This window comes from Lycium barbarum, chromosome 12 (genome assembly GCF_019175385.1).
Source record: "Lycium barbarum isolate Lr01 chromosome 12, ASM1917538v2, whole genome shotgun sequence".
NCBI lineage: Eukaryota > Viridiplantae > Streptophyta > Magnoliopsida > Solanales > Solanaceae > Lycium > Lycium barbarum.
Window position 1 is genome coordinate 80989506 of NC_083348.1, and position 27098 is coordinate 81016603.

Genomic DNA, 27098 nt, shown 5'->3' on the forward strand with positions numbered 1-27098 from the left:
CTTTGCCCGAAAATTCTTTCACCATTACCAGGCAAAGAGGGACAAGTTGTTGACACCCAATTTTGTCCCGCCTCTCCTCCGAAATATCTATTTATACTTCTGGTATTTCGAGAAATTAAAATATGCATTTAAGTTTTACTATAATTATTAGTCTTTTATTAACACCCACGTTTTATTTATACTGCAGTTATTATTATCGTTATTATTATTATTATTATTATTATTATTATTATTATTATTATTATTATTATTCCTAAATTATCATTTATTACTAATTGACATTAATTATTATTATTCTTGCTATTTTCCATTATCATTATTATTATTATTATTATTAATTACTAATCATTATTATCAGCGTTATTTTGTTATTAATTATTAATCATCATTATCATCGTTATTTTATTATTAATTATTATCTTTGTTTTATCAATAATTGTTATTTATTATTATTATTATTATCATCATTATTATTTCTTCTTCTTATTATTATTATTATTATTATTTTATTATTACCACTATTATTGTTATTATTATTGATTTATTATCATTTTTGTTATTACCAATAATTGTTATTTATTATTATTATTATTATTATTATTATTATTTATTATTATCATCTTTATTATTATTATTAATTATTATCATTATTCTTATTGTTATTTTTTGTTATTAATTATCAATATTTGTTATCTACTATTATTATTATATCTATTATTATTATTTTATCACCATTATCATCAGCATTATCATTATTGCCATTACCATTATTGTTATCATTATTAGCAGTATTACTACCGCTATTTATTTGCTGCTATTATTTAGTATTATTGAAACTCGCATTTCTCGACGTTTCTACCAACTTCCGCATACACATCGCATTTATTTCGCACATTTAAATGATAGCGTTTGTTGTTAAATATTATTGCACGGTCATTGCGACATCATATAATTTTTATCCGGGTCTTGCATAATTACATATTTCCGTATTAGGTGATATTCTGGCACCCTTAGTACATGATAGAGCTAACTAGCACATTAGCTGAACTGAAGTAAATGTAGCAATTTCAACATATTATTTTGGTAACAAACTGATGTATTACCAGGGAAAAGACAAGAGAGGGTTGCTCAGATGGTAAGTGTCCTCCACTTTCAACCCGAAGGTTGCGAGTTCGAGTCACCAAGGGAGCAAGGAGGGAGTTCCTGGGGGGAGGGATTATAAAAAAAAAAAAACAGGGAAAAGTTTTACAATTTGAGCTGAACCCTCTAGAGTTGGACAGTAAGCCCAACTTCTAGTACACTTGAACAACCAAACAAAAAGTCTAGAACAGCAAACTACATTCTACTAGTTACACTATGGATAATAACTAAGTTCTTGCAACATCTTGTCTAATCTAGGCTGCTTCCCTCCTTTGCAATGCACATCTTGTATAATCAACTTTATAATCACATTCTCAGTCTTCTTCTTGCTTTGGAATACCCTCGTGTTCCTCTCTTGCCACAAATAGTAGATGCAACCAGAGCAAGTTATTCTGTAAATTTCTGCTCTTGCACTACTCCCGTTAGCATGTTTTCTTGCCCAAACTTGCTCCTGTTCCCATGCCAGATTGCCAGCACTAGTCTGTTGATATGCTTCCCTTGTAATAGTTTGTGCCACACTTCACCGACAAATGGACAATTGAAGAATAGGTGTTGCATAGTTTCTGGGCTTGATTCACAAAGTGGGCATGTTGGGCTACAGTTAACAGGCCACTTGATTAGTCTATCCTTTGTTGCCAATCTTCCATGAAGAGCCAGGTAATGAATAAAGATCCATCTTGGACAACCTTCATTGTTACATAGCAGTTTTTTCCATAAAATCTATGGGTACACTTTCCTGATAGAGTACTCTACTTTAGTATATCCTGTACCATCCAAGTACTTATGTGCTTTAAGTATCTTCCGAATGATCCATGATGCTTGAGGTGCTACTGTTTCCCACACTTCATTCCCTTTAATGTAATAAGCATGCACCCACCTTGTCCAGAGTTTATCCTTTTTCATCCAGACGTTCCATAAGTGTTTGAGTATGGCAGCTCTATTCCAAAGTTGTATATCTGTAATGTTGAGTCCTCCTGCTGACATGGGCATGCATAAACATTGCCTATGATAGTTCTGTATCTAATCTATCATATTTAACTTAGGGATTCAAATGTGTAATGACTGGCCTCATTATGGTCTATGATATGTACTTTTATATTGCTGTCTGTAGTAGGAAAATTAATCAGTTTAATGTGCATTTTGTCTCAATTGTTGATATACAACATGGTAAAATGTCCAAATGATATAAATGCCTTCTAATGCAACTTTTTCTTCAATATTATGAGAAGAGAGTTGTCTTATATTAAATTATATCTTCTGAGTTTAGTGTTTTACTTCTTTGAGTAACATAGGAAAGATAATTGTGACCAGTAAAACTTGTAAGATAGGCAAGATAATTGTGACCAGTAAAACTTGTAGTGTTCCAAGTGGCATCTCGGTGTATGTGTAAAATAAACTAAAGAAGAAAAGATCCCAAGATTATTTGATTAATATGCACTTTCTTGCAGGGCCCATCATCGAGTTTCTCAGATATTATACTGGAACTGGACAATAAGCAAGCTTCACGATATCTGTATATGTTCATAGCCTCCAAATTTCCCATTTGGCAGATGCTCCTCCAAAGCTCAGTGTTAACACTTGCTGCCTAAACGACTAACACTCGTGGCACTTGCCTATGGCGTGCAGCGTTACGGGCCCTAAGGATTTGCTGATACAGCCCCACTTAAACTTGTCACAATATCCTCACGTACCATCCATGTCTTTGTTGGCCTCGTTTCGCTTAGAAGGCTCTTCTCTCTTTTGGTAGTTTCTACTATAGATCCTTTGGTAAAAGCATGGAGCACCTATTCAGGTGCGACATCAAACCAGCCATGTTCTAACTTGCTTACTTCAAGACATTCTGTCGCCCAGTACCCATACTCAAGAGGATATTCATCTTGAGGAAATGTCTCTGCTTAGGCACATACCCAACTCAGTTCTCATGTGGGAATATCGCTTGGTGAATGCTCATTCCAAGCAATATCACAATTGTCAATCTTATGTTTGAACTTTGATTTAGAAACCTGTTCTAAGATTCGCTATAAATCTTTATTTTTCGCCTGTATACACCAATGCTATATGGATGGGGCAAGAATGTTGCAGCATAGTCAGGAGTATACATCTGAACAAGAAAAATAATACGATGAAACTTTATATGTCGACATGAGGCATAGTAACTGATTCTGGCTTAAAGACAATATACCAATTGTTGGTCTGGGAATACCAATCTATCCAGCCACCATATTTCTGTAGCTGTTTTCTGATAACCTTGTACATTGCTGCTACATACATGATTCATCCCTACTCTTTCAAATCTTTTACTACCCCGGTCCTGTCAACCGAAATTACTTATAAGGGTAGAGGGGAAGCTAACTTGAAAATTCTAATCTTTTTTAATTTTCATTCTTTATGGTAAGATATGCAAGGCTTACTAGCTATGTTCTCCCGTATGAGCTATGTAATCACAAAGATGAAGGTGTCTTATTCTCAAAAATAAAAATAAAAATAAAAATAAAAATAAAAATTTTAAAAAATAAAAAATGCTGAATGGTGTCCTGCTTTTGTAGTGACAGAGAAGTTCACATATCGGTGCATATGTGAGATTCTCAGTATTGAATTGATTGTACTAAAATTACAGATTTAAATATAATATTTGTTGTGATTATATATATTTCGTGTCGAACGTAATGATTTCAGATGAATCCCTAGCCAAAAGGCTACATCCACCCCTGGCTGCAAGTGTCAGTGTGCTCTTCTTGATCAAACTTTGTTAATAGTTTTTCATCTTGATTTTTAATATCACTATGTGTTTCTTCTGTTAACATTTTAATAACGGAAAAGGGCCAAAATTACCCTTGAACTTTGAAAAATAATTCATTTATACCCTTCGTTATACTTTAGGGTCAATTATACCCTTACAGTTATACTATGGGGTCAATTATACCCTTATGGCTAACGGCTGCCACGTGGCATCATCTCAGCCCTTCAAAATTATTTTAGCCTCAAATAATTTTTTACCCACTAAAATAACTCAACAATTTTTTTTCCAGCAAAAATAATACGAAATTATTTTTATTTTTTTTCCTGGAAAAAGTATCCGTATTATTTTTGCTGGAAAAAAAAATCGGGTCGGGTTGAGTTATTTTAGTGGGTAAAAAATTATTTGAGGCTAAAATAATTTTGAAGGGTTGGGATGATGCCACGTGGCAACAATTAGTCATAAGGGTATAATTGACCCCATAGTATAACTGTAAGGGTATAATTGATCCTAAAGTATAACGAAGGGTATGAATAAACTATTTTTCAAAGTTTAGGGATAATTTTAACCCTTTTCTGTTTTAATAATTAGAGTGATATTTATTTTGTGGACCAAGATGAGTATGCTATTGGATAATATGAGAGAACCGATCAGCTTCAAGATAATGCCAAATACGGATAGTCAAGTCATTACATCATAGGAAAGTAAGAAAAAGAGCGTGTTATAGACTCCATGGAATCTAACTCATTTTTTGGGGCAAACTTTCAGAAGACTTAATAAAGTCAAGTCACTTGCCTCCGAAAATTTCCAACCCCTTATCTACGGCACTGTTTGGCCCCAATACCCCTCTTTCCTTGATGACAGAGTATTCATTGCTTAGCAACCTTTTATCCCTTTTTATAGCTGAATATTTTATTTCTTATTCAATCTACACAAATTCCAATACTACTATACCAATCACTTGTACACATGGAGAGAGCATATTCGTTCTTTCTTTCTGCAATTGTCTTGCAATTCTATTTCTTAGAGACATGCATTAGCAAAAATATAAACACAGATCGATCAGCTCTTCTAGCCTTCAAAGCCAGCTTTACTCTAAACTCTTCTCATCCCATAACCCAAAATTGGTCATCTCAAGCTTCAGTTTGCCATTGGATTGGAGTCACTTGCGACTCTCACCACCGTAGGGTGACTGCACTACATGTATCCAACATGGACATTCATGGGTTCATTCCGTCACAGTTGGGAAACCTCTCGTTTCTTGTTTCTCTCGATGTGAGCAGAAATAATTTACATGGAGACCTCCCTCAAGATTTGTCTCCTTTAAGTCTATTAAAGGTGATGAATCTCGGGTATAATAATTTCAGTGGAGAGATTCCAATGTGGCTCGGTTTCTGTTCTAAGCTTCAAATGTTAATTCTTGATAACAACAGTTTCTCAGGTATACCTCCCGCTTCTGTTTCTAACCTATCCAAGTTAGAAACTCTCAGTGTTAAAAACAATCAACTTTGAGGCAGTGATACCTCCCGCTTCTATTTCACATATTTGATTGAAAAAGAGAACAAAAGATACATATTTCAATATATATATTTTCTATAATAATCAAAGGCTGAACAAAGATTTTCTACAAACATATATATTTCCCTTTTTAAGTTTTATAAAAATTAAACATATAAAAAATTGAGTGTATTCAAAACTGAATTATATTACAGGCCGTTCGATTTAATTAACCGCAAACTTAAAAATATAACATTAATTTGGATCTTCTTGCTCTCTATGATTGCAGGTGTTATACCAAGAGAGATTGGCAATCTTCACAAATTGGAGAAACTATTCATGCAATACAATAAATTAAGTGGTTCTATACCGGAAGACCTCTTCAATATCTCTACACTAGGAGTGATGACACTTGCTTTCAATAACCTTTCAGGTGGTCTTCCATCTGCTCCAGGCTATTGGCCAACAAACCTAAGGGATTTGGATCTTAGTGGAAACAACATTGGTGGAGTTATACCAAGCTCAATCTCCAATTCCTCAAATCTAAACACATTATATCTCAATGATAACAAATTGAGTGGCAAAATTCCTAACTCGTTGGGGGATTTGAGACAACTTGAATATTTGGATTTGTCGCACAATAATTTAACAGGTAATTCTGACCAAACAAAATGTTCTTGCTTATTAATCCAGGCTAGCCTTGCATCATATGGAAGTTGTTGATTATCGATTGCACCATTATCTATATCTATTGATGCAGTAAATTTGAGCAATCAAATAAACTTATTAAGTCCATATATACTCTTTCTTAGCGGTTGCATAGAAGTCAGAGTAAAATTAAAGGTTAATTACACTAACACTCATGCAATATAATCAGTTTTGGGATATATTTAAAATCAAACACTTACACCATCTGTATTATCGAAATTTTACTCCCTATGAGATACAATTGCAACTAAGTATTAAAAGACAAATTAAAATTATAAATTAATTCTTTTTAAGTATTTATTTTTATAGAAAGAAGTTAAATATTCTTGATGAAAAATTGTATTCACGCAATTTGATTGAAAAAGAGAACAAAAGATACATATTTCAATATATATATTTTCTATAATAATCCAAGGCTAAACAAAGATTTTCTACAAGCATATATATTCTCCTTTTTAAGTTTTATAAAAATAAACACATAAAAAATTGAGTGTATTCAAAACTGAATTATATTACAGGCCGTTTCAAACTTAAAAATATAACATTAATTTGGATCTTTTTGTTTTCTATGATGTGGCGGGTGTTATACCAAGAGAGATTGGAAATCTTCACAAATTGGAGAACCTATTCATGCATTTTAATAAATTAAGTAGTTCCATACCGAAAGAGCTCTTCAATATCTCTACGCTAGGAGCGATGGCACTTGCTTTCAATAACCTTTCAGGTGGTCTTCCATTTGCTCCAGGCTGCTGGCCAACAAACCTAGGGTATTTGGATCTTAGTGGAAACAACATTGGTGGAGTAATACCAAGCTCAATCTCCAATTCCTCAAATATAAACACATTATATCTCAATGATAACAAATTGAGTGGCAAAATTCCTAACTCGTTGGGGGATTTGAGACAGCTTGAATATTTGGATTTGTCGCACAATAATTTAACAGGTAATTCTGATCAAACACAATGTTCTTGCTTATTAATCCAGGCTAGTCTTGCATCATATGGAAGTTGTTGATTATCGATTGCACCATTATCTATATCTATTGATGCAGTAAATTTGAGCAATCAAATAAACTTATTAAGTTCATATATACTCTTTCTTAGAGGTTGCATAGAAGTTAGAGTAAAATTAAAGGTTAATTACACTAACACTCATGTAATATCAGTTTCGGGATATATTTAAAATCAAACACTTACACCATCTGTAGTATCGAAATTTTACTCCCTATGAGATACAATTGCAACTAAGTATTAAAAGACAAATTAAAATTATAAATTAATTCTTTTTAAGTATTTATTTTTATAGAAAGAATTTAAATATTCTTGATGAAAAATTGTATTCACGCATTTGATTGAAAAAGAGAACAAAAGATACATATTTCAATATATATATTTTCTATAATAATCCAAGGCTGAACAAAGATTTTCTACAAACATACATATTCTCCTTTTTAAGTTTTATAAAAATTAAACACATAAAAAGTGAGTGTATTCAAAACTGAATTATATTACAGGTCGTTTAAAACTTAAAAATATAACATTAATTTGGATATTTTTGTTCTCTATGATGTGGCGGGTGTTATACCTAGTGAGATGGGAAATCTTCACAAAATGGAGAACCTATTTATGCATTTTAATAAAGCAAGTGGTTCCATACCGGAAGAGCTCTGCAATATATCTACGCTAAGAGAGATGGCACTTGCTTTCAATAACCTTTCAGGTGGTCTTCCATCTGCTCCAGGCTGCTGGCCAACAAACCTAAGGTATTTGGATCTTAGTGGAAACAACATTGGTGGAGTCATACCAAGCTCAATCTCCAATTCCTCAAATCTAAAGACATTATCTCTCAATGATAACAAATTGAGTGGCAAAATTCCTAACTCGTTAGGGGATTTGAGACAGCTTGAATATTTGGATTTGTCGTACAATAATTTAACAGGTAATTTTGATCAAACAAAATGTTCTTGCTTATTCATCTAGGCTTGTCTTGCATCATATGGAAGTTGTTGATTATCGATTGCACCATTATCTATATATTGATGCATCGTTGTTAAATTTGAGCAATCAAATAAACTTATTAAGTCCATATATACTCTTTCTTAGCGGTTGCATAGAAGTTAGAGTAAAATTAAACGTTAATTACACTAACGCTCATGTAATATGATTCAGTTTCGGGATATATTTAAAATCAAACACTTACACCATCGGGATTATTGAAATTTTCCTCCCTATGAGATACAATTGTAACTAAGTATTAAAAGACAAATTAAAATTATAAATTAATTATTTTTAAGTATTTATTTTTATAGAAAGAAGTTAAATATTCTTGATGAAAAATTGTATTCACGCATTTGATTGAAAAAGAGAACAAAAGATACATATTTCAATATATATATTTTCTATAATAATCAAAGGCCAAACAAAGATTTTTTACAAACATATATATTATCATTTTTAAGTTTTATAAAAATTAAACACATAAAGAATTGCATGTATTAGAACTGAATCATATTACAGACTGTTTAATGTAATTAACCGTAAAATTAAAAATATAACGTTACTTTGGATCTTTTTGTCCTCTATGATGTGGCAGGTAGAGCTATCAATATGGGCTTAGCCCACGAGACGGGCCCAACCCAGCCCTTTATTTCAGTAGGGTTGGACTATGATTTTTTTAGCCCATATAGAAGTGAGGCTCAAAAGCCCAGCCTCTCTTGGCCAGCCGACGTCAAGGGTTGGGTTGAGGCCGGCCCTTGAGGCTAGAAAAGAATAATAAATTAATTATTTTTTTTAAAAAAATAATTAAATTAAACAAAAAGATAAAATGTAATGAGAAAAAGAATGTACTTACTACTAAATAGTAATTAGAAACTGGAGTAATACCTTTTAGTCTTAGAATTTATATTATGTTTAATTTCTTTTAAACGTGATCGAAATTAGTAATTAAAATAAAAATTTATATTTGTTCTCTTGAATTTTTTTCTTCTATGATATGGATTTGTGCAAGAATAGGTGGTAGAAGATTCTATTTCATATTGCAAAAGTATCACGTTCAAATTGTTTCAAATTGTACCAAAAATCACTTAGAAAATGTTATTTCGAAAGACAAAAAAATTTAAAGGGCTGGCTCGCCCTAGCCCGTGGCCCGCTTAGGGCTGTGTTGGGCTGCCATTTTACAAGTCTTTCAATTTAGAAGGGCCAGCCCGTCCTAGCCCATTTAATTCTTTGGCCCTTTAGGTCTGGGTTAGGTTGGCCTGGACCAGCCCATTTTGACACCTCTAGTGGCAGGTGTCAAAATGGGTTGGTCCAGCCCAACCCAACCCAGCCCTAAAGGGCCAAAGAATCAAAATGGGCTAGGACGGGCTTGCCGTTTAGTTGAAGGGCCTGCAAAATGGCAGCACAATCGAGCTCCACGCGGGCTGCGGGGTAGGACGGGCCAACCCTTTAAGTTTTTTTGCCTTCCGAAATAATATTTTCTAAGTAATTTTTGGCTTTTGCAATATGAAGTAGAATCTTCTACCACCCATTCTTGTGCAAATATATATCTTAGAAGAAAAATTCAAGCGAACAAATATAAATTATTATTATTAATTACTAATTCAGATCACGTTCAAAAGAAATTAAACATAATACAAATTCTAAAACTAAAAAGTATTACTCTAGTTTCTAATTACTACTTAGTAGTAAGTACATTCTTTTTTCTCATTACTGTCAATCTTTTTGTTTAATTTACTTATAAGTTTTTAAAATTAATTAATTTATTATTCTTTTCTAGCCTCAAGGGTTTGCCTCAGCCCAACCCTTGAGGCCGGTGGACCAAGAGAGGCTGGGCTTTTGAGCCTCACTTCTATATGGGCCAAAGAAATCTTAGTCCCACCTTACTTAATAAAGGGTTGGGTTGGGCCAGTCTCACGGCCCAAGTCCATATTGACAGCTCTACCTAGTGAGATGGGAAATCTTCACAAATTGGAGAACCTATTTATGAATTTTAATAAAGCAAGTGGTTCCATACCGGAAGAGCTCTTCAATATCTCTAGGCTAAGAGAGATGACATTTGCTTTCAATAACCTTTCAGGTAGTCTTCCATCTGCACCAGGCCACTGGCCAACAAACGTAGGGTATTTGGATCTTGGTGGAAACAACATTGGTGGAGTCATACCAAGCTCAATCTCCAATTCCTCAAATCTAAAGACATTATCTCTCAATGATAACAAATTGATTGGCAAAATTCCGAATTGGTTGGGGGGTTTGAGACAGCTTGAATATTTGAATTTGGGGGACAACAATTTAACAGGTAATTCTTAAGCAAAATGTTCTTGTTTGATAATCTAGGCTAGTCTTGCATCATCTATGGAAGTTCTTGATTATCGATTGCACTATTATTTATTTATATTGATGCAGAACTGGTACATTTGAGCAATCAAATAAACTTATTAAGTCCATATATACACTTTCTTAGCGGTTGCATAGAAGTTAGAGTAAAATTGAAGGTTAACTACACTAACACCCATATAATGTGATTCAATTTCATATATTTAATATCAAACACTTACACCATCTTTACTATCGAAATTTTACTCCCTATGATATACATTTGTAACTAAGTATATAATAATATAAGTATTAAAAGACAAACTAAAATTAGAAATTAATTTTTTAAAGTATTTATATTTAAATAAAATTTAAGAAAGAAGTTAAATATTCTTGTTGAAAAATTGTACTCACGCCTTTGATTGAAAAATAGAACAACGGATACATATTTCAATAAACTAGTTATGGGACACGTGCAACCATAAAATTACATTAGAAAATTTGTTATTTAAAGACAATTATTTTTTCACTACACATATATTTTATGAAATAAATTGAGTTGTAAAATATAATTAAATCCAAATAATCATGTCGAATTAATATGATATATTGCATTACAAATTTCATCAATACTTTAAAAATATAATAGAAATATAAAAATACTAACATGACATGAAGAAATAAAATATTATAAATGTATTTTGTTTTTCTAATGTCACTAAAAATTCTGATTGGAAATCAGAACCACAAGAAAGTGATGGAATACAGGCATAAACAACAGAAACAAATAGCCAGGATCGAACTTGCATGTAATATAAACAACACACAATCAAGATATTAATCAAATATAAAATTGATACTTATCTCTTGAAACGTGAATGCAACCTTGAATCTAGCTTGCAAGCACGAGGAAAAGTCATCCACGCGTTCATCCTCTAGTTCCACGGTCTTCTACTGTGTAACCCGAATCATACCAGAATCGGCGAAATTCGTGTGGGCGAATTTCTATGGATAAGTGTAGAAACTTGTCAAACCCCTCGCCTACTTATGGAATAAGACACTTTTTTATACCTACAGGTTTTAGGGTTTAAACCCTTTTCCCAAACCTGCTAGGTCTTTTCTTTTCCATCAAGAAATCGGATTCCATTTAATTCTTTATTATTCCGGCACAGCAGGGACCCTAGAATTAAATTAATGAGGCTTCCTATTATGAAATTAATTATATCTTAATTAATCCTATCATAATAAATTACAAATTATTCCACTAAAAATTCGTAATTGCATTCCTCAGTTCAATTTCGAAATCATACATTAAAACTTATTTAACTCCCCATGTTAAGATTACAGATACCAATCAATTAAATTAAATTACTGACAATTTAATTCATTGACTAATTGAATCATTTATATTTTTGCTTAACTTATATTATGTGATAGATACAAAATCCACTTGCAGGGTTTTCACATAAGACTTATAAGCATTCATAAAGGGGTATCATCAATCTCAAAGTCGAGACATGGATTCTATTAACTAATTATTATTTCACAATGTATTTTGCCATTATCCAATTTTCCAAGAATACATAGATCCGCAATTGAGTCGTACCTTTTAATAAATCAAAATAATGAACAAATCACATTGATCATAATAATCATATCAAGATTAAGAATATAAGTACATTTAATGAGCTAGAGGTGTTTTATATATTCAGTACAAAAACACTTATCTCTACTTGATCCGTTCAATACATACAAAACATACTAGCACAAGAAGACAGAACTATACCATTCCCATAATAAAGATACATTATATTTAATCTTGTGCTACAATCATACCGAGGGCATTGTCCAATTTTCATTTTAGATTGTGAACATAAACTTCACACTTATACGAACTGATGATTTAATCTTCCACGTACAAGCTAAACTCTATACACTAAATCATTTACTATATAAGTAAAAGGACACACATGCTAGTACATGATCTATTTATCTCTTTATTAAAAAACTATTCTATAATAAATATTATATCCAAACACATGGTTAATAGTACATATCCCAACATAAAGTATACCAAATATTGCTATCAAAGAGTAAAGCTTTTTAAAGCTATCTATTTTAACTAAATAACAAAGTGCAAGAATAAAAGATACATCAATATTACGGAGGGGCCGAAGAAAATAGAGAAAATTATTATAGACGACAGGAGGATGGGCGAGGTTAAATTTTTTGTGTGATAACACCTCACCCTCCTATGTCTTGCTACATCTCACTCCGTCTATCATTTACATTAAAAGCAATCTTATATTCTTCACAGTAATTAAGCTAGAATGAATGCACACCGATTGTCAATACAAAATTTGTTCAAGATTCTTTTCTCCACCAACATCCTAATGTCATCCTCTCATATCCATGCTTCTATGGTCTTGGTATAGGCGTATAGCATAGCCACCAACTATATGTGCATACTTCAATGTCTAAAAATATTCAAAAGTAACGTCAAGAGTCAAGACTTAAGCAACACCTCTTGGGTAGTGATGAAGAGAAGTTTCATCTTGCTTGGCCTTTTATAGCAGTAAGAATAATGTGCTTTATTAAATAAATCTGGTTTGTATTAAATTAGTCAAATGAATCTAGTCTCAATTAACTTATTTAATGCAACTTTTCAATTCTCTTAATTTATACGAAAAGAAAATTGGTTAGTGTGAGTTTGGTTCATGTACTGCTTTGAATGAATAATTTATTAAATTGTTAAAAGCAACTCTTCTAATTCAACACTAGAAGATGAAAAGAATGCATGAGAATTTAAAAGATTCATCTGAAAACGTTACTGCAATAAATTTCGTACAATTAAAGGGTAATATAATGAAGTTTATAAATATTTCAGGATAAACTTTCTAATATATAAAATTAATATACTAATGATTTCCTAGTTTTTGCCAGAGGTGAATAGATTGGTCTCATAAAAAAAATCATATGTTCATCGGAAGCACTTAAAATATTTCAAGTCTATTTATAAAAGATCATATTTGATCAAAATTAAATGGAGCATCTAATGGTTTTTTACAACAGACTAATTAATTTCATAATTCATTAGTAACACTTTAATTGTGTATATGTTGGTTTCCCTTAGATTGAAGGGATGATTACGTTTAGTTTAAATAATAAATGCTCTAATTACTACAATTTATAAGGTCTCCAAATATGATATAAAACCTACCATCGTCATTCATTTCTCAATAAATAAATTGCTTTAAGCTTAGATTATTCTTGGGAAAACCAAAAGTCTCCCTAAAGCTGATCGCCCTAATGTACCACATTTGTTTGTTTTTTTTAAATATTTATTATGATTATAATTATATTTGTGTTTGTTTGAAGGAGAAAAGTATCATTCAACTTTACAAGGGCATTTTAACGTGAGAAGTGAATGGCGAGCATTAAGTAGAACTGCACAACTTCTTTTTTACTCACACTTAAATATTATTATTTAATTAGAAATTACTTTGCACATGTTTAGATAAGTGAATGTGGAGCATTAAAATAAGACTTATGAGCTTCTTATTCACTCATCCTTTTTAATTAGGATTTCATTCATTACACAAAAAATAACTTAATGCCCCTGAACATGATTGAGCCTTCATGTAATGATAATATTACTATTTAATATTTATTATATTAGAAGATTTATGTTTTGTTACATTTAAATTTACAACAGGGGCAAAACGGTAATCCACCTTTGATGGTAGGAGCTTCCCACTTTTAATATAATATAATAATAATAATAATAATAATAATAATAATATGATGTCTATTTTCTTTTATAATCAAAGGCTGAACAAAGATTTTCAACAAACATATATATTCTCTTTTTTAAGTTTTAAAACAATTAAACACATAAAAAATTGTGTGTATTCGAAACTGAATCATATTATAGACTGTTTAATGTAATTAACTATAAAATTAAAAATATATCATTAATTTTAATCTTTTTATTCTCTATGATGTGGTAGGTGTTATACCTAAAGAGATGGGGAATCTTTACAAATTAGAGATACTATTTATGGGTGATAATAAATTAAGTGGTTCCATACCGAAAGAGCTCTTCAACATCTCCACGCTAAGACTGATGTCACTTGCTTTCAATAACCTTTCGGGTAGTCTTCCATCTGCTCCAGGCTACTGGCCGACAAAGCTAGAGTTTTTGAATCTCGGTGCAAACAAAATTGGTGGAGTTATACCAAGCTCAATCTCCAATTTTTCAAATCTAAAGGAACTAAATCTTTACGAAAACAAATTGAGTGGCCCAATTCCTAACTCATTGGGAGATTTGAGACAGCTTGAAGATCTGAATTTGTTCAATAATAACTTATCATCTCCGCATCTGAGTATCTTAACTTCATTGGTAAACTGCAGATCTTTAACAGTTGTAGGATTAGGGGATAATCCTCTTAATGGTGTTCTTCCAGATTCCATTGGCAATCTCTCCACTTCTCTTGATTGGTTGTATTTATATCGTTCTGAAATTAGGGGTCAGATACCGCTAGGAATTGGGAATTTAAGTAACTTAATCATTTTATCCCTATACGGCAATGACCTGACTGGAACAATGCCACGAAAATTATGTAATTTACATAATCTTCAAAATTTAGACCTTTCTCAGAATGGGTTAAGTGGACCCTTGTCGGAGTGCCTCTGCAGATTGCCGAAGTTGGGCATGGTTTATTTGTATTATAATCAAATTTCAGGTCAGATACCGTACTGCATCGGTAACGTTACCTCTTTGAGATATATTTATCTAGATTCAAATAGGCTCACCAACATACCCATGAGTCTGTGGAGCCTCAAAGATATTTTGGCGCTCGACTTGTCAAATAATTCTTTGGTTGGTTCATTGCCTCCTGATTTCGGTAACTTGAATCACATAACAATCATAGATTTGTCAAGGAATCACCTTTCAGGAAGTATTCCCTCCACAGTTGGAGACTTGCAGACTCTTGTTTATCTTTATTTGGCTTATAATGAGTTGCAAGGATCTATTCCGGAGTCACTCGGAAAAATGATAAATTTGGAATCAGCGGATCTATCCAATAACATTCTTTCAGGTACGATTCCAAAATCACTAGAGTCACTTCGATATCTAAAGGATTTCAATGTATCATTCAATAGATTAGAAGGTGAAATCCCCAGTAAAGGACCTTTTCTTAATTTCACCTCTCAATCTTATATGGGAAATGAGGAGTTATGCGGCGATTTGCTTTTCCGGCATTGTATGACTAAGTCTTTTCATCAGTCAATTAGAAGCAAATTGCTTCTGATTATAATTGTCCCATTGGTAGCTGCACTAACATTACTTGGCTCAATCGCCATGTTTATGTTAAGGAGACGTGGGAATAGAAATGTTTCAACTCAAGCCGTATCCTTACCTTCAAGAACAACACTAGCAAGGATTTCATACATTGAAGTTGAAAGGGCAACTCAACGGTTTGACCAATGCAACTTGCTAGGCTGTGGAGGTTACGGCTCTGTTTACTAGGGCATCTTTGCAAATGGGATGGTTAGGGCAATCAAAGTGTTTAATTTACAGATTGAAGGTGCATTCAAGAGTTTTGATTCTGAATGCGAAGTTCTACGCAACCTTCGCCATAGGAATCTTACCAAAGTTATCACCAGTTGTACTAACTTGGATTTTAAAGCTTTACTTCTAGAGTACATGCCCAATGGAAGCCTGGAGCAGTGGTTACATTCTGATGGTTACTTCTTGAATATGATCCAAAGATTTGACATAATGATCGATGTTGCATCTGCTTTGGAATATCTCCATCATGGTTATGTAACAATTGTTGTACATAGTGACTTAAAGCCTAGCAATGTCTTGCTAGATGAAAGGTTGGTTGGACATGTGAGTGACTTTGGCTTAGCGAAGTTATTAGGAGAAGGGGAATCTATTGCTTATACTAAAACACTTGCAACGATGGGCTACATCGCACCAGGTAACTTTCTTTTCGTCCTTTTATAATTGCATATTAGTTTACTGGTTCTAATGTTATGTATCACATTAGAATTGGGTAAAAGCTTGAGTGGATAGCTTAAATTTAAGAAAATATAACATATCACAGATTAAGCATGAAAAAAAAAGGTATTGAAAGCATCAAAATATGACTATGTCAAACTCTATATTCATGCATCTACGAAGATAAAGAAAAAGAAACTTGTGGTCAGATCGTATCAATTTTTTATTTTTTTTAGTCAGAAGTTCCCCCCGAGGAGATTAAATAGATAAGCCAAAGGAACATAGAGGGTGGCTATGCCTGACCTCTGCAATACAAATATACAATACTAGGAATGAGCAATTCATCCTTACACACTAGCCTACCAGAAAAAAGAAGAAAGGAAAAAAAGGGTTGCTCCTCATCAATGAAGCATACAAAAAGATATCTAAATTCTAGGATTTTTAGAGCAAGCAGAGAAGACTCAGCCAGGATAAAAAAAAATTGCCTCTCCTCGCGCGGATTCTAATGTTAGGCTTGCCTACTACGTCATTCTTCAATGTGGATATAATCTTGAAAGGAAGATTTATAGCCTCGGTGAAGAAGGTAGTTATTTTGTATTGTTCAACCAAGTTAGCGAGGATGTCACCAGGAGTGTTACCTTACTCTTAAGTTATGTGTGAAAGTGAATTGGCCAAGTGAGCTCATAGATTGAATCTGTATAATATCATCTTTAATCTGCTAGAAGTCATCGTTTCAATCGATTGCCTTACTCTTGTTTCATTCCCATTATACCTTTAGGTTTTAAAGTTTTCATCTATTCAAGGTAGATTCAACTATTTTTAGTATCTAACAAATATATAGATATTATTTTCATTTCTTTATTTGGCCCGTCAAGAAACTAATTACTCTTGTAACATCTGATCAGAGTATGGATCAGTAGGATTGGTTTCTCGAAGATGTGATGTGTACAGCTACGGCATTATGCTCATGGAAACTTTCACAAGGAGAAGGCCACATGATGAAATGTTTCACGAAAATTTGAGTATGAGGAGTTGGGTTTGTAATTCACTACTTGTCGCACCAGATGATATTATTGATTCCAGCTTATGGGAACCTGAAGAGACTGATTTTGAGAAGAAGTTGCATTGTGTGTCCTCTATTTTGGAGTTGGCATTGAATTGCACAGTTGAATCTCCTAATGAGAGGCTGAATATGAAAGATGTCCTTGCAATTATCAAGAAGATCAAGCATGAACTCCTTTGCAAATGATGTAACAAGGTTTATGAAACGGTAAGTATCCAACTTTTTAAAACATTCTAATGTCGTATGCATAGAAATGATCCTTTTCAGGAAGTCCTAAGAAAAAGGTAAAACGAGAGAGAAGAAAAACATTGAAGCTTTGGAACTCACTATTGAGTTGGCTATTCTCGTTATTACTTTTTGAGTATGAGGAGAACTTCATGAGTGAGTAAATAAATTTGGTACTTGTACTTTATAAGGAGAAGGATCAACATTTTTGTCCGTGGAAATTGAGTTATGATGAATTGTTTAAAACTTTACCTTACGTAGATATTGGAGAAGTGAAAAACTCAAGTCTTCTTAATATTAGTATATTTTTGCGTGTGCTTATGAGTTCTTATTCCATAATGACTGTGCCAACTCAAGTTTGATCCCGTTTAAAATTTTGTACAGGTACTGTGGCCTTTTCGGCTTTAGCAAATTTGGTGACTGCCATTGAGATGACAACCAACATTTGGTCCAAGAATTGAACTTTCTTCTTTCTTGTGCTCTTCTCTTGTGCAAGTTTCAAGTTGTGAGTATATGTGTGTCAAATGATGAACTACGAGCTTGTGTACTAAAACAGTGTAAAATGATGAACTACGAGCTTGGCTCTTTTGGTTACCAAGTTGAACGGAATTGTCCCAATGAAACAGCTTAACTGTAGATTGAAAGCACAAATACAATCCATATTTTTCACTCACTCGAAATTGATACAAACCGTAGATCCTAATTGTGGAAACCACTGAAAGACTGAACCTGCCCGATCACCAACACTTGGCAACTCCTATAATCACACTTTGCAAATACAAAAGCGTCACTCCCTTTGTGGTTCATTATATTAGTAATATTTCCATTAATCCATAACTAACAAACCAGAGATATCTCCATTAATCCCATAACTGATACAAAAGCTGAACTCTCCATATAATAGTCTGTCTTTTCCAAAGTCTGGCTGGGAAATTGAATCTCTAAGAAAGCTTTTTTACTTGGATTCAAATAGGTTAACTTTAAGTGTACCAAATAGCCTTTGGAATCTCAAAGATCTTCTAGAGGTAAGCTTATCATCAAACTTAATGAATAGCTCTCTACATCCAGCTATTGGAAACTCAAAGGCTGCAATATTCATAGACGTGTCATGAAACAATTTCTTAAATGAGTTTCCAGTGGCAGTTGGACGTCTATCAAACTTGATCAATTTTTCTTTGGCACATAATAATTTGACTACATCAACAGACAACCGTGCAGTGATAAGTGTGATTGTCTTAGACCTCTCCTTTTTCTTTTCTTTTTTCTGAAACTGGTAATTGTGTATTCCTCAGCATTTAGGACATGCTGGAGACCTTCAAAAGTGTTACAGTAGGAACAAAAAAAAAAAAACTCTCTGGTCCAATCCCCAAATCACATGAAAGCTCTTCAAATATCTCAAGTATTTCAATGATTCATTCAATGACTTAACAGGTGAGACTCCTTCATTGGTCCTTTCAAAAGTTTCACTAGTATCATTTTTGTCCAATAAAGGTTTATGTGGCCATCCCAAGTTTCATGTCTCAGTTTGCAATACTAGTCCATCCACCAACTCAAGAACTAAAAAGCTTTTGCGGATTATTTTGTTATTCGTTGCTACTGCAATTGTGATGCATGGCTTATCCTGATTATCGTAATTAGAAGATATCTGAGGAAAGATGACAGTGAGAGCACAACCAACTCAATCTCTCAACCAGGACCACCACGGATTTCATATTATGAACTTTTACATGCAACAAACTGGTTCAGCGAAAGCAATTTGCTTGGAAATGGGAGTTTCAAATATGTTTATAAGGGGATATTTCAAGGCGGTACCACTTTTGCAGTAGAGGTGTTAAATTTGCAACAAGTTGCATCCAAGAGTTTCGATGCAGAATGTGAAATATTGAGAGACCTTTGCCATGGGAATCTCACAAAGGTCATAACTGGCTATTCCAGCAATGATTTCAAAGCTTTATTATTAGGGTACATGCCAAATGGGAACCTTAAGAAGTTGCTATACTCTGACAATCATGCTTTAGATATAATGCAAAGACTGAATATTATGATAGATGTGTCTTACAAATTACAGCATCTTCATCATGGTTAGTTAAAGCCTGTGGTCCATTGAGATGTTAAGCCTAGTAACATCTTGTTGGATGGAAAGTTGGTTGCTAATTTAAGTGATAGGAAAAATATTTGGTGAGGGAGAGAGCATAGCATATACGAAGTATACTGCACCAGGTGAAGCTTCTTGTTTATCTTGCAAATCTTTTCCCTGTTCTGACAGGGTTAACGGATATAGGTGGAATTATTTCTTGAAACCAAGAAACAAAATTCTTCAGCAAAGTGAGTTTCTGGAAAATACCTGTAGATTATACATCATTTATGGTGAATGAAATATCGTGCGGTAAACCTTTTATCTTGTATAACATTTCTGTTGATCTAAAAGTTTAAGTTCTATGGTGAGAATGTACAGATTAAGGTGCTTTAACTACTATAGCTCATAATAGCAAAAAATTCTCCACCTCAAAGTGAAAGTGGGGCCCGCTTCCTATTTCGTTTACCCAATCCTCAAAACATTGCACAATCTTCTTTGAAGCAACTTTAATCTGCCCACTTCTCACTTATCAAAAATTAATAATAACGATCCTACTTCCTCTCTGCTCTAAATTTTCTATCAAGCCTTTCTAGAGAGAGTTGAGGTCTTGAGTTAAATGGAAGGCCGCATAGGTGTCATTCAAGCCGGATGATCCAGCCAAAAGAGAAACACATTGAAAAAGAATGAAGGGAAAAGATGGAACTGGAGTTTTAGTATTTTACAAATTTGTTAAGTTTTCTAGAGATTTACCTACTTTGAAGAGTCAAAAATATCGTAATCCAGAAGCAGCTAGTCAGTAACTCTAATTAGTTTCTCCGTGTTTAAGACAATTTCTCTTCTTCTTTTCTTTAAGTGAAAGCTGAAAAAAGAACAAAGAAGAAGCAAATAGCTCCTTCCAATCAATTGAATATGGTGAACACTATACTTATATATCAAGTCCCGAATATCTAAGGATTTAACTGAAGTTTTCTCCACTTTAGTCCCTCCAAATCCGAGCTACTTGTTAAGGTATATTTTTCACGCTGGACAGCTTATTGTTTTGTGCAAATCTCATCAGATGTAAAACTTAATAAACACCAATGTTATTTAGTCTTAGTATAAGTTCAACGCTGAAATTATCCATCATACCTCAATATAGCAGCGATTTGGCATATTCTTCGCTTAACTCTGGCATTGTAACTTTGGCTCCTTTTCTACTGCTGTTGTTGCTTTTTGTTTTGTCTGAACAAAATAGCAGTTATTCAGCACTATATACATATAGTATATTGTTTTGCTAGTTATATGTGTGATTTGGTGTTGGTTTCTTCAAAACAGAGCCCATTAGCATTGAGGCGTACTCCTTACTGCCTTGATGTCGACACCAAACGTTGCCTAGCGAGTAGAAGCTGCAACTAGCTTCAAGGCTTAATCATCGACTTTTAACTGCATTAATGTGTCTGCTTTTTAACAGCAGTAATGTAACAAGCACTCTAGTGCCTTGATACCTGCACAGAATACTGCCTAAGCAAGACGACACGTCGACACCAACTTGCGCTGCAGCTAGCTTCAGTGTTTAATTGCCCCTCAAATGGACTTTTTGCAACACTGATATGTGGTTTTTCTTTTTCCTTTTTATCTTTTGTTCCTTTTGAGGAGGATCCCACCTAACCTAAGAGACCCATACATTGATACAACTTGTTAACAAAATGAAATGGCCTAACTCAAAAGCAAAAGGTAACACATGGGATAAGGATCATCCAAACCATATAAGTAAGCTACAGCATACAGCATATATCCTCAACCTATCTGGGACTCTAACACCACCCACCCCCCACCTCCTCCCCCCTCCCCCCCGCATGTCCAAGATTGTACCTCTAGAGGCCCATTATTGACTAAGACCAAGAATAGAGATGGGTTTGGCACATATACCACATTAAGAAAATGGACCTTCAGCGTAATTCAACCTCAAAAGCTAGCTCATGAGATTGAGTACTGCCCAAAACCATATAAGAAAACTACTTCTTATATCCTCAACTAAGGTGAGACTCTAACACAACAAAGTGATATCGAAAGCAGGTTCTTCCAGCTTCTCAAACAATGCAGTAGACTCTTAGAAAGATCACAAGTTCGGCAAAATCTTGTCAAACCTTATCTACTGACTAGTCCACTTAACTTTAGTCACGGCTCTGTAAGTTTTTGCCTAAACTATTTTACCTAAACAGATGCTGATTAGCAAAAAGAAAAGGATGTTGTCCTAGAGTTCTTTTCGTAGTATTTGGAGTAAAATTAACCATCAGGTCATTTTAGAATTCACTTCATTAGTGACAGGTAGTGAGAGCATTTTAACCTTCATCACATGTCGTGGGCCAGAGTCATTAAATCCTATTAAAGGCTTCCCAAGATTTTACTTCTTCAACCTTTACCCAGTTCTCTATAAAAGAGATGCTCTTTAGAGCTCATCTTCGGGGCATATAAATAAGAGAAGTGAATATCATAAAGATAATTAAGTCATTCACTTAAAAATGCCTTATTTCGCATTACTTTTTACTTCTTGAACTTGTACCGCATAATGCTTTGACTTCCATCAATTTCCAAAGCACAGTAAGCAAACCAAGGCGATTATAAAATTTCAAGACACAGGAAATGAGTTACTCTCATTATTATTTTTCTAAAAGATGAGACAATATCAAATGAAGCCTGAGTTAGTAGCAAAAACTTCCAGCACATACAGTCGGGTTAACAACTTTCACTATTTCTATGACTTGTATATCCACAAGCACTTAAGTAAACAACCAACAATTCTATCATAAACCATTCGTGTAGTATGCTGGACAAATATAAATAGTTCTGGAATAAAAATTTAGTACCGTTTTATCCCTTGTTTGATTACTAATCCTGAGATAAGTTATACCATGATTAGAAATAGTACTGGAATAAGTTATCACTACCAGGATTAGTGATAAAACAATGAAAATGATACCCCTGAGGTCCCTCAAACCCATTTTCTACTAAATAATGTGGAGGGAATTTTGTAAACAAACAACTTCTCAAAGATTATACTACAATAGATGTAATTTTCAATACAACAAACCGAACAGTCAATAACAAATAATACCAGAATTCCACTGTAACTAATGCCTACATAACTTATCTTCGAACCAAACAACCCCTAAGAAGAGTTACTCTTTTATAAGAGATGCAACAAAAAGAGGAAACTGCTTTCAAAAAATTACGTACTGCTGCTTATTCTTAACTATTTGCTTCAAATTACCTCAACTGGCAAGTTTAAAAGCATCAATAAACAGACCATAAGTAAAACCCATCTTAAAATTGTTCAAAAGAGCAATAGGAAATGTCACCTTAGGCCTACTATAGTAAAACCTTGTCACATATTCGGTAATTAAATCACAAACTACAGCTGCAATGACGTCATTAACTCCCAATGCTCCAAATGATAGAGAAATTGTTTGCGCCACATAAAATCCACCAAGCAATGATATACCTCCAAATAGTGCCCTTCTTGAAGGGCTTTTAAAGTAATTTCTTGAAATTTCTGGTACAATACGAATAATGTCAATTAGTCTTCTAGGTCCACGTTCATTATCTTGTACAGCTTGAATTTTGAATGATTTTGACCTAGGTAATGCCTTGATTTTTGGAGTTATGGTGTATTGGATTAAGGTTGTAGATGGTAAAGCTAGAGAATGGGTCATTTGATATTTATGTGATTAAAAGGGAAGTGAATATAGGATGGATGATTAAAGCAATAGTTGGTTGAACAATGTACAAAAGATGGAGGCATATGAACATGAATGAAACCCGGAAGATTTAATTTGCGGTGACAAAAAAGTCTTATAATTAGAAATGGTGACAAGTTTGATCAGCCAAGGTCAAACTTGTCTTAAAAATGTGATTAACTTAAATTGGGACCGAATTATAATTTTTAAAACTTATAATCTTTTACAAAATACACAAAAGCCCATACACATTATACAAAAACTTCTTCCAACCCACACACATTATACAAAAACTCCTTCCAACCCACTTCCCCACGACTCCAACTACTTCATTTTATTTCAAAAAAAAAAAGAGCAGTTCTTCATTTCATCTCGTCTCTCTCTCCGTTGCTGCTGTTCAAAACCGGCGCCCAGTGACCACCATTGTTGTTGCTCGTTCCTCTCTCTCCATTGCTGCTGCTGCTGCTCATTTTTCTCTCTCTCCATTGCTGTTGCTTGTCTATTCATTCTCAGGTAAACTTTTTTTTTTCACTTGGTTCAAAAGTTTGGGTTTTGAAATCAGAGTGTGAAAATGATGATTTTGGTTAGAGAAGATGAAGAAGAGCATGGGTTTTTCTTGAATATTATTTGTTTTGTTGTAGTTTCGTGTATTTGTTGCACTTGTTGGGGTTTGTGAGTTTGTAAATAGTGGTTGTGGTTGTGAAATTATGGTTTTTGGTGCTGTTTTTGTTCTTTTTCTCCTTGTTATTTCGAAAAAAAAGGTTTGCAATTTTGTTGATGTTTTCCAACAACTGAGGTTACCTGTTGCAGCAAATTCAGCACTTGTTTGACAGTTGCAAACATCTGCTGAGGTTGCATGGTTTTGGTGTATTTTGTTTAAGTTGTGAGTGAGATTTGTGATGGTTGTGTGTTTGTAGTGAAATATAGATGTTTTGTAGTTAAATTTAGATGTTTTTGCTGTTGTTGTTGCTGTTGCAGCAAATTCAGCACTTGTTTGATAGTTGCAAACATCTGCTGAGGTTGCATGGTTTAAAAAAATCCTATTTGGTGTATTTTGTTTAAGTTGTGAGTGAGATTTGTGATGGTTGTGTGTTTGTAGTGAAATATAGATGTTTTGTAGTTAAATTTAGATGTTTTTGTTGTTGTTGTTGCTGTCATGCTATGGTTTAGGAAAAGTTTTGATTTTATCCAACAGCTGCTGGATAAAATCAAAACAATTGTTGAGGTTTTTGCAGCAATTGAAGCAGTTGTTGTAGCATATTAACAAGCTGTTGTAAAAAATCAAAACAGTTGCTAAGTTGTTGCAACTGTTTTTCTATTTCCAACAGATTAAGATTCTGCTGCAACAAGTAATAAGTTGTTGCAACAACTTCGTATTTTGTTGCAACATATTATTAATCTGTTGCAACAACTGATTACTTGTTGCAACATATTCCTTTTCCCTTTTTACTTTGAATGTTGCACTAACCAACTAAAACTTTTTTTCTATCTCCTGTGTGTAGATAAAATGGCTCCAGTTAAAAGAAAAGGAGAGAAACCAACTGAGGGAGAAAGTAGTAAAAGAGCTAAGGTGCAAACACCATTAGATAAACTTGTGACTGCTATTTGTCAATCAACAAATGAGGAAAGAGTTAGTGAAACTGGGGCTTCAGAAAGAGAGGAAACCCATGAAACCTCTGTTGGGCATGAAGAAAAAAGTGATAAAAATGAACAAAGTGAAGAAACTAGAGAAGAAAGTGAAAAAGATGATGAAAAATCTGCTGAAGGAGATGAAGAAAATGAAGAAAATGCTGAAGGAGATGAAAAAGAAGTAAGTGAAGAAGAAGGAGATGAAGAAGAAGGAGATGAAGGAGCTGACGGGGATGAAGGAGGTAAAGAAGAAGCAGAAACTGAAAATGGTAATGAAGAAGAAGAAGAAGAAGAATCAACAGATCAGATCTTGGCTGAGTTAAGAAGAAAAAGGAAACATAATGTGGATGCCAATCTTGTTGAGTCTTCTAGTATTGCCATAGATCCCAATAGACCTTCGATTGAGGAGGTCGTCAAGAGTTTCAGCATTGAAAAGTATGGCGTGACGATGCCGCTGAATGGAAATAAGGATTTGTCTGGTGATTTTGTGGTTGGATCAACCATGGGCAAGGGCTTTGACACCTTCAGGGGCATTCTCCGACAGCAGGGGTTGGAGAATTTCTTTAGGGCTAGCTGCTTTGGGCTCTATTTAGATTTGCCTGAAGATACCAGTGCCCGATTTCAAATGACAATGGTTTTTGAGCTTTTGAAGCGTAAGATTATTTGTGATAGAAAGGATGAGATTTGGATCAATTACTGTGGCATGCCGGTTTGCTTTGGCATGAAGGAGTTTGCCATAGTTACCGGATTGGAATGTTATCCTTATGAGCCTCTTCCTACTGTTGTATTAACCAAGCCAGCCCGGACGCCCAAGGCAGATAAGAAAGCGAAGGGTTCCAAAGCTAAGAATAATGTCTCTTTGGTAAACTTAGTGGGAAAGAGCTACACTCAAAAGAAATTATTGCAAGACTTGGAGTCCAAAACTTTCTCAAAAAAGCACAAGGAGGCTGCTTAGTTTGGTTTGTGCATAGTGTTCTTTGGGCAAGAGACGTAAACTACAACATACCGCTTGGATTGATTAAACTTGCTGAGGACTATGATGCCTTCAATAACTATGCCTGGGGTTTTCAAAGTTTAGCTTGACTGTTGAATATTTAATGAAGGATTTGAAGCCAACGGGGAAGACACAAAACCTATATGGCTTCCCTTGGGCTTTCATGGTAAATTTTCTTTAATGTTTTACCTTTTTTTTATTTTATTTCAATCACTATTTTGATTTTTGATGGCATCTTTTTTTTTCTAGGCTTGGGCATTTGAATTCATTCCTCACCTCAGGCATCAAGTCAAGGAATACTCCAAAGAAGTTACCTATCCAAGAATTCTTAGATGGCTCACTGCCAGGAACAACACAAAATTGAGTGTTGACCTTTTCAACCCCCCTAGGAAGCTGTAAGCATTAGAACACAACAGATGACTAGGTGTTGCAACAACTTTTATAATCTGCTGCAACAACACATTCATCTGTTGCAACAAGTTATGCATCTGTTGGACAATGTCCAACAGATAATTAACCTGTTAAAACAAGTTACCCAACAAATGAATCTGTTATAAAATGCAACTAGTTTTTTACAACAGATGAGTAACCTGCTGAAACAAGTTACCCATCTGTTGGAAAATGTCCAACAGATGATAAACCTGTTGCAACAAGTTGACAATCTGTTGGACAATTTCCAACAAGTACCACAGTTGTTGCAACATATCACTTTATTTACTAATTTGATAATTTCTGAATCTGTTACAGTAAGTTTTTACAACAAGTACAATAATCTGTTGCAACAAATTACTAATCTGTTGTATAATATCCAACAAATGAGCAACCTGCTGCAACAAGTTACCCATCTGTTGGAAATTTTCCAACAGATGAGATACCTACTGCAACAAGTTACCTATCTGTTGGACATTGCCTAACAGATGTGTAACCTTTTGCAACAACCTGTTAACTTATTTTAAATAGGTTTTGCTTTTTATGATTTAGCACCATTATGA

The 27098-nt window shown here is 33.9% G+C and overlaps 2 protein-coding genes and 1 long non-coding RNA gene across 4 annotated transcripts; 1 reads left to right on the plus strand and 2 right to left on the minus strand.

The window, feature by feature from the left end:
- Positions 1–4705: 4705 nt before the first annotated feature.
- Positions 4706–18284, plus strand: LOC132624919 (LRR receptor-like serine/threonine-protein kinase RGI1). 2 transcript variants are annotated; one of them, XM_060339681.1, is made up of 7 exons: positions 4706–5318; positions 5664–6026; positions 6828–7025; positions 7802–8020; positions 10157–10375; positions 17308–17672; positions 18075–18284. In XM_060339681.1, exons 1-6 carry the CDS (start codon positions 4847–4849, stop codon positions 17649–17651), a joined length of 1815 nt encoding a protein of 604 aa, XP_060195664.1. In that variant the 5' UTR covers positions 4706–4846; the 3' UTR covers positions 17652–17672; positions 18075–18284. The 2 variants fall into 2 exon arrangements, with proteins under 2 accessions (XP_060195664.1, XP_060195663.1); XM_060339680.1 differs by lacking the exons at positions 17308–17672; positions 18075–18284 and adding an exon at positions 14403–16062.
- Positions 18285–19041: 757 nt separating this feature from the next.
- LOC132622840 (uncharacterized) lies at positions 19042–21513 on the minus strand. The gene is made up of 3 exons (XR_009576021.1): positions 21252–21513; positions 20896–20988; positions 19042–20034 (listed from the first exon to the last, which is right to left on the minus strand). It is a non-coding gene; the product is annotated as an uncharacterized LOC132622840 (long non-coding RNA).
- A 1505-nt stretch (positions 21514–23018) lies between these two features.
- On the minus strand, positions 23019–23459 carry LOC132624515 (uncharacterized protein ycf20-like). The gene has a single exon (XM_060339282.1). It carries the CDS (start codon positions 23457–23459, stop codon positions 23019–23021), a length of 441 nt encoding a protein of 146 aa, XP_060195265.1.
- Between the last annotated feature and the right edge of the window lie 3639 nt (positions 23460–27098).

Excerpts from the sequence above, each read along its gene's own strand:
- LOC132624919 (XM_060339680.1), top strand. The coding sequence starts at position 4,847 with ATGGAGAGAGCATATTCGTTCTTTCTTTCTGCAATTGTCTTGCAATTC. Across the intron at positions 5,319-5,663 it reads TGATAACAACAGTTTCTCAG|GTGTTATACCAAGAGAGATT; the intron begins GTATACCTCCCG and ends CTATGATTGCAG. Across the intron at positions 6,027-6,827 it reads GTCGCACAATAATTTAACAG|GCTGCTGGCCAACAAACCTA; the intron begins GTAATTCTGACC and ends CATTTGCTCCAG.
- LOC132624515 (XM_060339282.1), bottom strand. The coding sequence starts at position 23,459 with ATGACCCATTCTCTAGCTTTACCATCTACAACCTTAATCCAATACACC.